Here is a 12,240-nt window from a genome sequence, read left to right as displayed (position 1 = left end):
CCGATATTTGGCGTTTTTGTAATGATGAGGATCGGGCGTCATGTCATAAATCACCAATCAATCAATGACGTCATGGTGGTGTTTAATCTGTCTCATTTACTCCAAACTAGTTTCACAGCATCAACATGTTTATTTGTTTGTATCCGAGAGCAAATGATTAATGATTAAAAAACAGTTAATTTCGTGGATGTATATGAATGTTTTGAGGCAACTTTGTTCTATTTGCACTAGGGCTGCGCATCGATAACCAGTTTTAATTTGGAACTGGGTCCGCAGTTAACCAATTCCTTGAAATTGCTAGTCAAACTCCATTTTGGTTCCCCTATCGATTCCTCCCGGGGTGTGCTAACACAGCAAACGAACGCACCCCACGAGCAATGCACGGTGACGTGGTTCCATGTGCTTTTTGTTGTTGCTGCTAGACCTCTCAGTTGCAGAGATGTCACCGGCTCGCGCTAAACGGTCCAAGGTGTGGCTATATTTCACCAAAAAAAGACGATGCGGGAATTAGGCTTGTAGTTCTCGAGACCGGTCTTGGTCTCGAGACCACTTTTTCGTGGTCTCGGTCTTGTCACGGCCTCGACAGTCTTTGGTCTCGGGGTCTCCCGTTCTCGATGGGTCTCGGACTGACATGGTCGGTCTTGGAGGGATTAGAAGGAACGATATGTCCAGGCACACTGCTGGCTTTGTAGAGCACAACTTTCTACAATGGCTTTTATTATTTTTACGCGCCCTTAAAGTATTTTGTGACAAACGTCTGCGCTCATCCTGTTTGTGACTGCGGAGAAGCAGACGGGACGCAGATGGGCGATCCACATCAATTTAACTGGAGAGAGAGAGAGACAGAGACGCGTTGCATGCTTGGGGAGCTGTTTGACTCTTACCTGGGGAAAGTAAAGTCCCATTTTGCGTTGTAACTCCCTCTAATCCACGAGTTGAACCCTCTGTTCAGCATAAATCTATCTTTTGATGAGCGAAGCAACATATTGACCTGCAGAGAGATTTGCGCTGACATGCAGGGGTGTGTCCACATATTTTAGAATGGGGTGCCCCGACCAGGGCACTAGCTATGTATGTATTAAGAATACAGGATTGAAAGGATACAGCTTTAACTAATTTACATAATTTACATAATTAAATAAATAAATAAATGATCAGAATAATAATAATAACTATCATTGAAACAAAAGAAAAAATATAAATAAAGGAACCTTTTTTACTAGATCTGTAATCACATAGTTCTTATTTTTCCGTAGTGAGAATTGATAAGAGAATTGATAAGGAATTGGATTGATAAGCAGGGATTGATAAGGCATTGGAATGGTTAAAACCTTATCAATACACAGCTCTAATTTGCACTAGAGTTACAGTCTGTGACTGTTAATTTAATTGATATGCTGCAGTATGTTTGAGGCAGCATTACTGTCCTTAATTTGCAGTATTTACTTGTTACAAGAAAGTAATTAATTACAATTAAGTAATTTAATTACTATAAGTTGGGCTAATTATTTTTGTCTTGGGTTATATTTTTGATTGTCCAGACTGAACTTAACTGAACTTGTCAGTCCTTTAATGCCCTCCAGAGGTCATTGATGTTTAACCCATGTATCTCAGTCAGATTGGGGCATGGCAAGACTGATACTCAGGAAACAGCACATAAGTATATATGTACATAAACAAGTAGTTTAAATATTGCTCCTCACGTGATCGGATCGGTGATCGGTTATCGGTTATCGGTTTATTTATACTCACTGATCGGTGATCGGCCCAAAAAATGTGATCGTGTAAAGCCTAGTGTAAAGTGAACTTTGAGCCAGCTCACTGTGTGTGAATTGAAAGAACACTGGCTGCATTGACATACAGTCAATGTGTGGGTTACAGTCAATATTCCTGTTTCTGAAACATTCAGAATAACCTGTTTACATGTGTGAGCAAACTGGTTGTTGCTGCTTATAGGGTATCCTGATCAAAACAGTGACACGCGGAGAACATCTCAGGCACAAAGAACATCATGACACAATGCACATTGTTCCCGCTTCTTCTTCCTGTATCCATAACAACAGCAGCAACAACAGCAGCAGCAGCAGCACAGCAGACTTCCTGTACTGCAAAGACCAAGATTCCTGCAAGCAGAACCTGCTCAGAACACAGATTAATGTTCCTTTAGATGGGGATTTCCTGATAGGTGTTTAAGTGACCAAATATTCAGGTTAGAAAAGGAGGAACCCAGGGAGGATTCTCAAGTTTTTAAAAACTAGAATACCAGCAGATTCTGGTTCAAGGCTGCATGTTTCATACTGGCTCTGACTTTCATGACCAAGTTCTCTTTGTTCCAGTTTTGGGATTCTGCACGAACGCCTGAACAAAGACATCAGGCCAAAGCTGAGGCTTTACAAGTCCAGTGCAGAAGCAGGGAATGGGCAAAGTGCAGAGGACTTTGAGACGGGCGCTCCCTGCACCTTCCTCTGACCACCCTTCCATACATAATGCGACTGCAAGCTGTGCAGCTGCCCCAGGGACAGAGCCAGGAAGACCAGGACAAGAGCTGCCCTGTGTGGACCAAAGACTGTCCCTCCAACCCGCCCTCTGACCACGGTCCAGCCACAAGGAGTTGATCAGTGAAACAAGATTTATTTTGATTTTTTAAAATTTGCTTCTGATTGATGTTACTAGTCTTTTTACTCTTGATATGTGATTGCTTGTTGGCAGGGGCGTCACTAGGATTTAGGGACGGGGGGGCTTCAGCCCCAGGAGATGCATATGATCAAATGTGTAACAAACGAAACACAACACATAGGGCTCTAATTTCGTAGACCAGGCGCAGGCGCAGGCGCAGGCGCAGGCGCAGGCGCAGCTGCCCTGCGCCGGCCTTCGCTGTGCGCACAGGGCGTGACCGGCGCACTTTGCAAGTTTCCTGCAGTGCCAAGAGAGGCGCAGTACAGGCGCACATGAGCGCAGAGCTGCGCTTATCCATTCAGAATACTTTTGATCCACCTCCACTCCTGGTTTGTCATCACCAAGCAGAGCCTTTGGTGATATACTGTATACTCTCCCAGTGTCTCCACCTCATCCTCCTTACAATAATGTACTCCATCTTTTTAGATCACGTTAAAAATAAAAACTAAAACAGAGAAATTTGGGAAATCACAGGGAAATCCTGAGTGACATACATTTATTTCATCTCTTTTTTTCTTCGTCTTTTTTCTCCCTCTTTTCTTTGAATTAAATGAAATGAGAGAACCAGATATATACTCAGTATCAGATGTTAAGGCTGTTTATTGTTTAATTATAAGATGTGCATCAAACTTCCAGCTGCCGTCAGGTTAACTTTCCATTATGACAAACGGCTTTAATCTGACATCAGATGTGACGGGACAGTTAATATAGATATAAATGTATATGCTGGTTCAGACAGTTACATTAAACAGTGATTGCTGTGATTGTTTATTGCATTAAAATATGCCTGACACTCTGGAAACCTGCCTCTGAGGCTTTGTTGACATGTGCGCACATGTGCGCCTGTCACCAAATTACAGCTGCGTGGGGTGCGCTCCGCCTTGCGCCGAGGACAGACCAGGTTGGAGCTGGCGAGCTTTCAGCGCACTTTTTTGGCACGAAATTGTCACTGCGCCAACATGAATCTGCTGACACCTCCCCCTGGTGCGCCGTCAACTCCCCCTGGCGCGCCGTCACACCCATCTCTGCGCAGACGGTCTACCAAATTGTCAAATTGGCAGCGCACGGTGGTGCGCCGCACGAAATTAGCGCTGCGCAGGCTGCGCCAGGCTTGCGCCCCCTGCGCTGCGCCACGGAATTAGAGCCCATAGAGTTAATAACTGCTCAACATAGAGGCTAATGCCATGACTTTTGCAGACAACACAATAATAGTTTTGTATTTTGAAGTCAGACTGATAAAATTTTGGCACATAAGTAACTAGAAAAGATTTAGAATAGAATTTAAGGTTCTTTTATTAGTCTAAAAAATCTCTTAAAGGTCTTGCTCCTTTATATTTATCAGATCTGCTTTCACCATTTGAGCCAAGTAGGGCTCTCAGGTCATCAGGTAGTTGTCTTTAATTGTACCTGAAGTTAGAACTAAAACACTTGGGGAAGCCTCTTTCTATTATTATGTCCCCCATCTGTGGAACAGCCTACCTAAAGACCTGAGGGTAGCTCCTACTGTTCATATTTTTAAAAGTTAACTCAAGACCTACCTTTATAGTCTGGCTTTCAGCTGATTGTATTTAGTATAATTTATTGTTATTATTTTATTTATTTAAATCCTCTTAACCTGTTTCATTTCTCCTTTTTAGACCAGATCTATCACTTCTAATTTTATGACGGCTCTGCTTTAGCTGTTATTATTACCCACCGAGTTAGGCTATCTCATCTTTACCATATTACTTATTCAAATTCGATTTTATTTATTTTCAGTGTCCTACAGACAAATGACTCTATCTTTAGACTCACCTTTCCAGTGGAGGTCTCTCCCCTCTCATTCCCTGTGCTCCTCTGCCCTGACTCCTACAGATCTATAGGGATGGTGGAGTGATTATTGTTAATGTATTATTATTGTTGTATTCATCACAATATAATATAATAATAATATAATGATAATAATAATCATAAACTACTGTTAGCAGGTGGCTGGAGTCAATTGTTAACTACCATCTGTGATAAATACTTACTTTTTGTAAAAACTTCCTGATATCCATTCTACATTGATGGCTTAAATAAAGACTTCTTGTGTCTTCTTTTACTCCTGAGTCCATGACAAGAAGATAGCCTCCATCTTTTTGACTGTCTGTCCAGTAACAAGGAAGAGGAGACGGATAAAGCCTGCCCACCGCTCCTAGCTTAGCTCAAACGCTGGGAGTCAATATGAAAGTTTAGCCTGTCTCTGCCTCATCAGATAAACTCTTCAGCTCTCCAAACGGTCTTGTGTGCCCTTTGTGAGTCGTTTTTACCTCATTAGTTAAGCTAGCTTCTACTATCAAAGTGTTATCTCCTTCCACTACTAAACAGAGGCTTTGTTTCGTAACTTTAGTTGTCCTAGTACCGGGATGGTTTTCGCGAGAGATGGGAAGTTCTCGAACGAGTCGACTCTTTTGAACAGCGCTTTTCAGTGAACAAAAATAACTGATTCGCTGCTCTGTCAGCCCTTTGTTTGCAGGCCATTACTGAATACAAATTGCCTGCAGGTCTCAGAACGAACAGCTCACTCACGAGTGTCAATCGGTTCTCACCGTTCATTTGAAAAAAGCTATACAAAAGACTGGACTCGTTCGCGATTTCATATCTCCCGCGAAAACCCACAGAGGGTGTGAGTAGTATGTTGAAATCACCTCAAATCATTTAGGGGGGCTCGATGATACTTTAGGGGGGGCTTCAGCCCCTTAAATTAGGCCTAACGACGCCACTGCTTGTTGGCATGTTTCTCTAATCCTTTTATTTGAACACTGGCTTTGGCAAGATGTTTTTAAGAACATAAATAAAGTATTTTCTTTTCTATTCTATTCTATTCTATTCTATTCTATTCTATTCTAATGAAGCTTATTTTTATTATATGTTAGCATTCGATTTCCTGTTATCACAGAACAAGTAGTCATGGTAGTAGTTTCAAGTTAACATAGCGGATCAAGACATTGCTTTCCTAGACAGATGCTGTTGAGCGTATCGTCGGTACCTTTCCATCAATCATCAGTGAGGCTGTTGTTGTTAGTATCTGATCAGCTCTACAACAGCCTGTTTACCCTTCCAGTAACTGACAAACTAGTATCAGCAAAGCATGGTCCATTTCCATCAGGATGTAATCTGAGCTTGTTCTCTTCACTAACTCAGTCTTCTGTATGAAGCAGGAAGAGGAAACGGCCTGCGCGGTTTGTACAGCCCTGTATGGCAGGGAGATGACAAATGAGCCATGAATCTTTCATAACAACTGCTCTGTTTATTCATGTTGCTGGGTTTCCCTGTTATTTTTACTGTTGGATACTTCTGGAACAATGTTGGTGTGCCCTGGTTGCTGTGGAGAGGAACTTGGGGCGAGTCTGTTCAGTGGAGCAGCTCAGGGCCCAGATGCCCCAGTGTGACAGAGATGGCTGCACCGTAGCCACGGGGCGGAGGGTCAAATGTGCACTGGTGCTCCCTCTGCTTCTCATCAGGACCATGACAGATGAAGCTCTGTTCAGGCAAATTTTCTGCTGCTCTGACTCTGCCTTCTGTCGGGACTCATTACGGCTAAGTAGTGGTGATGAGCAGGGCCATCCAAGGGAAAGAGAAAGTTTGAATCTTTGAATTCTTTGAGCTTGTTTTGCAAACTGGCCCAGGGGAGGAGGTTAAAGGCCGTTGAGTATCTGTCTTCAGTGCACAGACTCTGTTCTTATTCAGCTCTACAGCCTGTTTAACAGATAACAGAGACAACAGAGCTTTCCTTTTTCCTTACAAGCTCAAAAAAAAGGTAAATGATTCAGACTATTCTCTGTTAACTCTGTGTTAAGGCAGCAATGGCCACACTGGCCTGTGAAGGGGGCCCTGTTTATTTCTCATCTTATAATAGTTATAGAGAGACAAAGACTGTGGCTCTACCCTAACCAAGCTCAGTTCTTCGTTCATGATTTTTTGAGCAGAATTTGAGCATAAACATAAACTATCTTTGCAGCTCGGTTGAAGCAGCAGATGAATGTTATTTCTCACTTTTTTACCTGGAATTGAGGGAGACTGCTTGGATAACAAAATGAAGTCTGTGCAATTCAATTACCCAGAAAATAAGATGCTTTCCTCCTTCATGAAGAAGCAATCATTTTTCACCAGCTAGAAGTGATGGCGGTTTCAAGCCTTGGCCATCCAAAAGTGTGCAATGTGCAGGGAACCTATACAGCAATAGCAAACGACTTACCTCCAAACAAATGTGTCAGACTGAGTTCAGTAAGTTCAGGAACAGTAAAATATGTCAGGAGAGAGCAAAGAAGTGATTGGACTTCAGAAAGAAAAAAAAAAAACATATACAATACAGACCTAGAAAACACTGGAACTCCTTCCTCAGCGATCCTGCTACGTGAACCCTGACCCCTGATCTCACCAGTGGGACACTACAGCAACACGTCCAGAAAAAGCTGTGCTCCATTAAAAAAGCCTACACTGAGAAGATCCTGATGAAAGTCAGAAACTCATGTAGTGGCACCATGATACAGAAAAAAGGACAAAGAAATGCCATGACCTTCACAGGGTCCAGAAAACACTGCTGAGCTGCTGGATTTCTGTGAGGAACTACAAGTGGTGTCAATTTTGATCTACTGAGAAATGAACATTCAGACTACTTCATGTAATAACACTGAGGCTACGCTACAGTCCAGATAAATTCAGACAGTGGCTCAAAGAGCTGTGCCAGCTGACAGGACTGCAGAGCATTCACTGAGTGTTAGGCTGATCCAAGTCAGCGTCATCGTGTCTTGGATGTTATGTGTTGCCCCGACCCCCTCAATAACCAGAACAAAGACCTGCTGATATGTGGGTATGCTGCCCCTCACATGAGGAGCCTGCTCAGTGTCTCTACCTGTTTGGAGTCCAGCTCGTGGAGGGGGGCATCAGAGAAACAGAAGTGATGAAAAAGGCCCATCTTCTGGTTGAGCAGGCAGTGGACAACATGGGCCCTCGCATTCTGCCACTTCACAAGGCGGACCAGCTCCCGGTTCAGAGAAGCACCCAGGTCCACGGACCAGTTATAGCTGTACAGAGTTACCTAAGATGACAGGAAGACGGTAGGAAACCCAACACAAACACACAAACACACACAAACACTGCTTTTAATTCTGAGCGAGCTGAAAAATAAGGGGATGATGTTTGTAAGTAATTTCCTGAGAACCAAACATCTCAATCAAAAACAGCTGTATGATACTACAATATCAAAACTGTACTGTCACTGAAAATGTAAAAGATGCAAATCTCGGACTTCATTTACTGAATAATCCCTGAAAAACTGCAGTAACTGTACTTTTAATACCTCGACTGAGATGGTTCTGTGATACCTGCCTTACTATATTTATGAAGCAGATCAATTCATATTTCATTAATGTACGTATACGTCTGTTTTCTTACAACAGACACTCTGAGGACTTTTTGGCTGAAGCCATCTAGTGAAAACAGGCTGAGGGAGGGCGAACATTACTCTATGTCACAGCTGATCCACTGCAGTTCATGTGGGGTGCCCTTCTTCTGCCCCTTGAAATGCTGCTCCTAAACTAAAGGAAAGGAAGTGAGCGGGCTGACAAATCTGTCAGAACGAAGACAAACAACAGTCTGCTTGTAGTGCTGATAGAAGCTGTCAGAGGTGACGTGCAGATGAAATCCTGTTTGTTGGAACCATCTTGTTTCCTGGTCTAACAGTAAAGTTCCTGGCTGTAAAGTTTCAGTGAATTACAGGCTGCTGTTTGCATTACTAATGCATCAAAGTAATTTCTCAATAATTTACTGTTTGTATTTCACATCACGTCACTGTAAATGGTCACTTACTGCAGCGGACCAACATGAACTCTGTGTGCATCAAACGAAGACGGACGTCTCCATCTGCTCTAAGGTCAGCTGACATCAGCTATCCATCATATTATCTGTAACACTAGAACCACCACTGCAGTCTGTCCGACACTTAGGGATTTTCTCCAACGTTAGCTAAAGTTAGCCTAGCATTAGCTCCTAGCTGTGTTGTTCATCATGTCTCTTTGTTGGGAGATCATTGGTCTGCTTTCTTCTAGTTTTTGTTCTTTGGTGATCCAACATCATTGTTAGCTGTTGTCTAAAGGGCTCTAGTTAAGCTGAGTTAGCTTCTGGAGCTTAGCTTCATTAGCTTATATGTAAAGTCTAGATAACAAAGGTTGTCAAACGTTGTGCTGAATGATTCAGTGTAAATCCTGTAGCTCCAAACTAACAGAGACACACTCTTGGTAAAGATGGTAAAAAGGAGGTTATATTTTTGTCCTGACCAATGCTGATCCTCTGTCTTGTTTTCTGAGATGCTGATGCTAACCAGATGCTGTTTATCAGGTTTGCTCTGGGAGCTGTAAATTTAGTCTGTAACTGAAGCTTTTTATGAACCTTCAACAATAAAATGATTCATATCTCCCTCCAATGTGGACTTTAGAGACTTTTAGGGACTGAAAGATCATCAGTGATCTTTCTGTCTCCATCAATCATCAACAGCACCCTGGGAAATGTCTCCTACTGTGACACCTGCCACAGCACCTGTCACTGAATGTTTGTCTGAGTGGATAGAGGGGGCGGGGCTTAGCCATAGGTCAGTTGACCTCTTGATGTCTTGCGTGTTACTTTCTCACTTTACTCACTTTTAAAGAACAGAGAATATAAATGATGTGGGAAACAGTAATATCATTAATTTGCTGTGTTATTAGAGTGGGTGGTATTGATGCAGTGTTGAAGTCTAAAATGAAACAGTAAATGTCGTGAAACACTGTATTTTAATTCTATCATGAAGAGTCCACAGTTTTTTACTGTGTCTGTATTAAACTGTGCCTGTGAAGTGATCATTCAGTCATTTATAGTGAAATATTGTAAAAACCTGGTGATATTTAACAATGTGACAAAGAACAGGAACCTGTGTGCTCAGTCACCTTTTTGTCCTGAATGCTGATCAGGAGGAACCTCTGGCGGGGGGCCAGTCCTGCCCCGGCATTGATGGGGTTGAACCCATCACTGTGCTCCATAGCCTCAAAGCGCTGGTAGCCTTTATGAGCTGGAGAGAGGAGAGAGAAACTCAGAGCAACTCAGAGCAACTCAGAGCAACTCAGAGCAACTCAGAGCAACTCAGAGAAACTCAGAGAAACTCAGAGAAACTCAGAGAAACTCAAAGCAACTCAGAGAAACTCAGAGAAACTCAGAGAAACCTGGAGAAACTCAGAGCAACTCAGAGAAACTTAGAGAAACTCAGAGCAACTCAGAGAAACTCAGAGAAACTCAGAGCAACTCAGAGCAACTCGGAGCAACTCAGAGAAACTCAGAGCAACTCAGAGAAACTCAGAGCAACTCAGAGAAACTAAGAGCAACTCAGAGAAACTCAGAGCAACTCAGAGCAACTCAGAGCAACTCAGAGAAACTCAGAGAGACTCAGAGAAACTCAGAGCAACTCAGAGCAACTCAGAGAAACTCAGAGAAACTAAGAGCAACTCAGAGAAACTCAGAGCAACTCAGAGCAACTCAGAGAAACTCAGAGAAACTCAGAGCAACTCAGAAAAACTCAGAGCAACTCAGAGAAACTCAGAGAAACTCAGAGAAACTCAGAGAAACTCAGAGCAACTCGGAGAAACTCAGAGAAAGGGAAACAAAATGGAAAGAGACTCCTTTTACGCTGACTCACTAGTCTGACTAACTAGTCTGACTAACTAGTCTGACTTTCAATCCTGATTGTAAGACTACAGTTTAACACCAGAACTGTGAAATGTGTCTGTAGGATGTTAGAGGTTAGTATCAGCTCATTAGAAGAAGGAACGTGTCTCTGGTTTGGTTCAATCATTGAAACTTTCAGCCATTAGAAAAACGTGCGTTAGCATGATCGATGTCAGTAACGGAGAAAAGGGGAGTGTTTCTCTGTCAGATCCCTCAACAACTTACTGAGGAAATGTCTTTAACTCCAGCTTCTACTTGTAAACGCTGTACGTTTCATAACACAGAAGGAAATTCATAAAAAAACATGAAATCTGGCTCCAAATGAGCCATCCACGTTCCGTCCCCATAGGCACCACCATGCACTGCCATGTTTGTACAGGCACAGAGAAGGGACAAACTAGTGATGACTGTGAATATCTATGGCCCTTCAAAATGCAGCAGCTGATGCCTGTGCCCTGATGAGAGGAGTAAATGTTACCACTCCTACATCTCTGCTATTTTGAACCGCGGGGCACAAAGGTTGGGTTTCCGAAAAGCTGCTGATAACTTTCTGTCTTCCATGAAGAGAGAAGACTGAAACTTTTTTATCTGCATTCAGCATACACTTGCCAGTCTCATCACTTTGCTAACTTTCTCAATTCAGGCATCTTGGATGGAAACTCAGTCTGATCTTTCACCTGCAGGTGGCAGCGCAAAGCACACCGAGGTCCTGACTTCAATCAGAATGTATCAGCAGGAATAGAGTGTGACAGACTCTTTCACTGGGATATTCCTTAACATGATACAACTACATCAGCTTACACTGTAACAAATTCACTGTAAAGTTACGAGGAAATTTCTAAGTTAAAATCCTCTTGTGTTTCAAAACAGCACAGTAGAATACTGACAACCCTGCTGCCAGTATTCTACTGTTATTTTACTGCAAAGTCATTTCTGTTTGGACTGTTTTGTAACCATGAGTGAGGAGGGAACCCAGTGAATATGAGATCCTGATGTGCGTTGAGATGTTACACTAAAGGTTGCCAGGCTGTCTGCATGGATTTAAGTGAAAAAAAAAATCATTTGACTGAACATTTTTGTGTTTGTGGTGGTAGTAGGGGGTCGGGGGCTGCAGTACCTCCTAAGCCCCTACTTGTTATAAATGTTCATAATGAAACAATAGACCTCACTATTGCCATTAATTGGATATAAATCACAAAACTTCATTTTTTTAGTATTTCAGAGACAATGGTTTAATAACAACAGCGCAGTAGAAAAAAGTGCAATTGCAGATCAAGCGATCTGACATTGGCTTTATGGCTAGCTTCAGACTGGTGTCATGAAAGCACATTTTTGCCATTGCTTCCATACACTATGTTTTTTATGACACACCACACATAAGCACACACCTGCTATATTCATTTTCCTGCACCATGAGCTAAATGGCTTACCATTGTTGCCCATTTCATTTAGCCAAGCTCATCTCCATCCAGCGTCCATGTTTGCTAAACAGGAAATAAATTGACGCAGACTAATGATGCAAACTGAAGTGGCTTAGCGTAGGCTTACGCCCTGTAAAATAGGGCCTTACAGACTATTTCATCTCAGCCTCTCTTCATTACTGCTGCCGATTATTGCTAAACTGCTCCAACCTGCTAGAACAGAGGTCGGCAAACTTTTGTATGGAAAGAGCCATTTTGCCCTCTAGTCCACCGTGGGAGAAGTTGTGCGGAGCTGCAGGTGCAGCGGTGATGCGAGTAAACTTCAGGGGGGCGGGGGCGGGGAGAGTGAGCCAACACCAGAGAAGGGGTATTTACGCGCCCGCCGTTCGTCACAGAGTTCAGACAGTAAATGAGGCCGCTCTTCGTC

At 42.8% G+C, this 12,240-nt stretch overlaps 1 protein-coding gene across 5 annotated transcripts in view; it reads right to left on the bottom strand.

The window, feature by feature from the left end:
- szt2 (SZT2 subunit of KICSTOR complex) overlaps positions 1-12,240 on the bottom strand; it is a 151,421-nt gene that overhangs the window by 30,623 nt on the left and 108,558 nt on the right. For all 5 annotated transcript variants that reach the window (XM_074668165.1, XM_074668166.1, XM_074668169.1 and 2 more), the window contains 2 exons: positions 9,621-9,742; positions 7,553-7,738 (listed from right to left, as the gene is read on the bottom strand). In XM_074668165.1, coding sequence (XP_074524266.1) covers positions 7,553-7,738; positions 9,621-9,742 — 308 coding nt within the window. The remainder of the gene's footprint in view (positions 1-7,552; positions 7,739-9,620; positions 9,743-12,240) is intronic.

This window comes from Halichoeres trimaculatus, unplaced genomic scaffold, assembly GCF_033239565.1.
Source record: "Halichoeres trimaculatus isolate MK-OKI-2021-1 unplaced genomic scaffold, fHalTri1.1 fHalTri1_scaffold_4, whole genome shotgun sequence".
NCBI lineage: Eukaryota > Metazoa > Chordata > Actinopteri > Labriformes > Labridae > Halichoeres > Halichoeres trimaculatus.
This window is presented reverse-complemented; position numbering and strand designations above follow the sequence as displayed.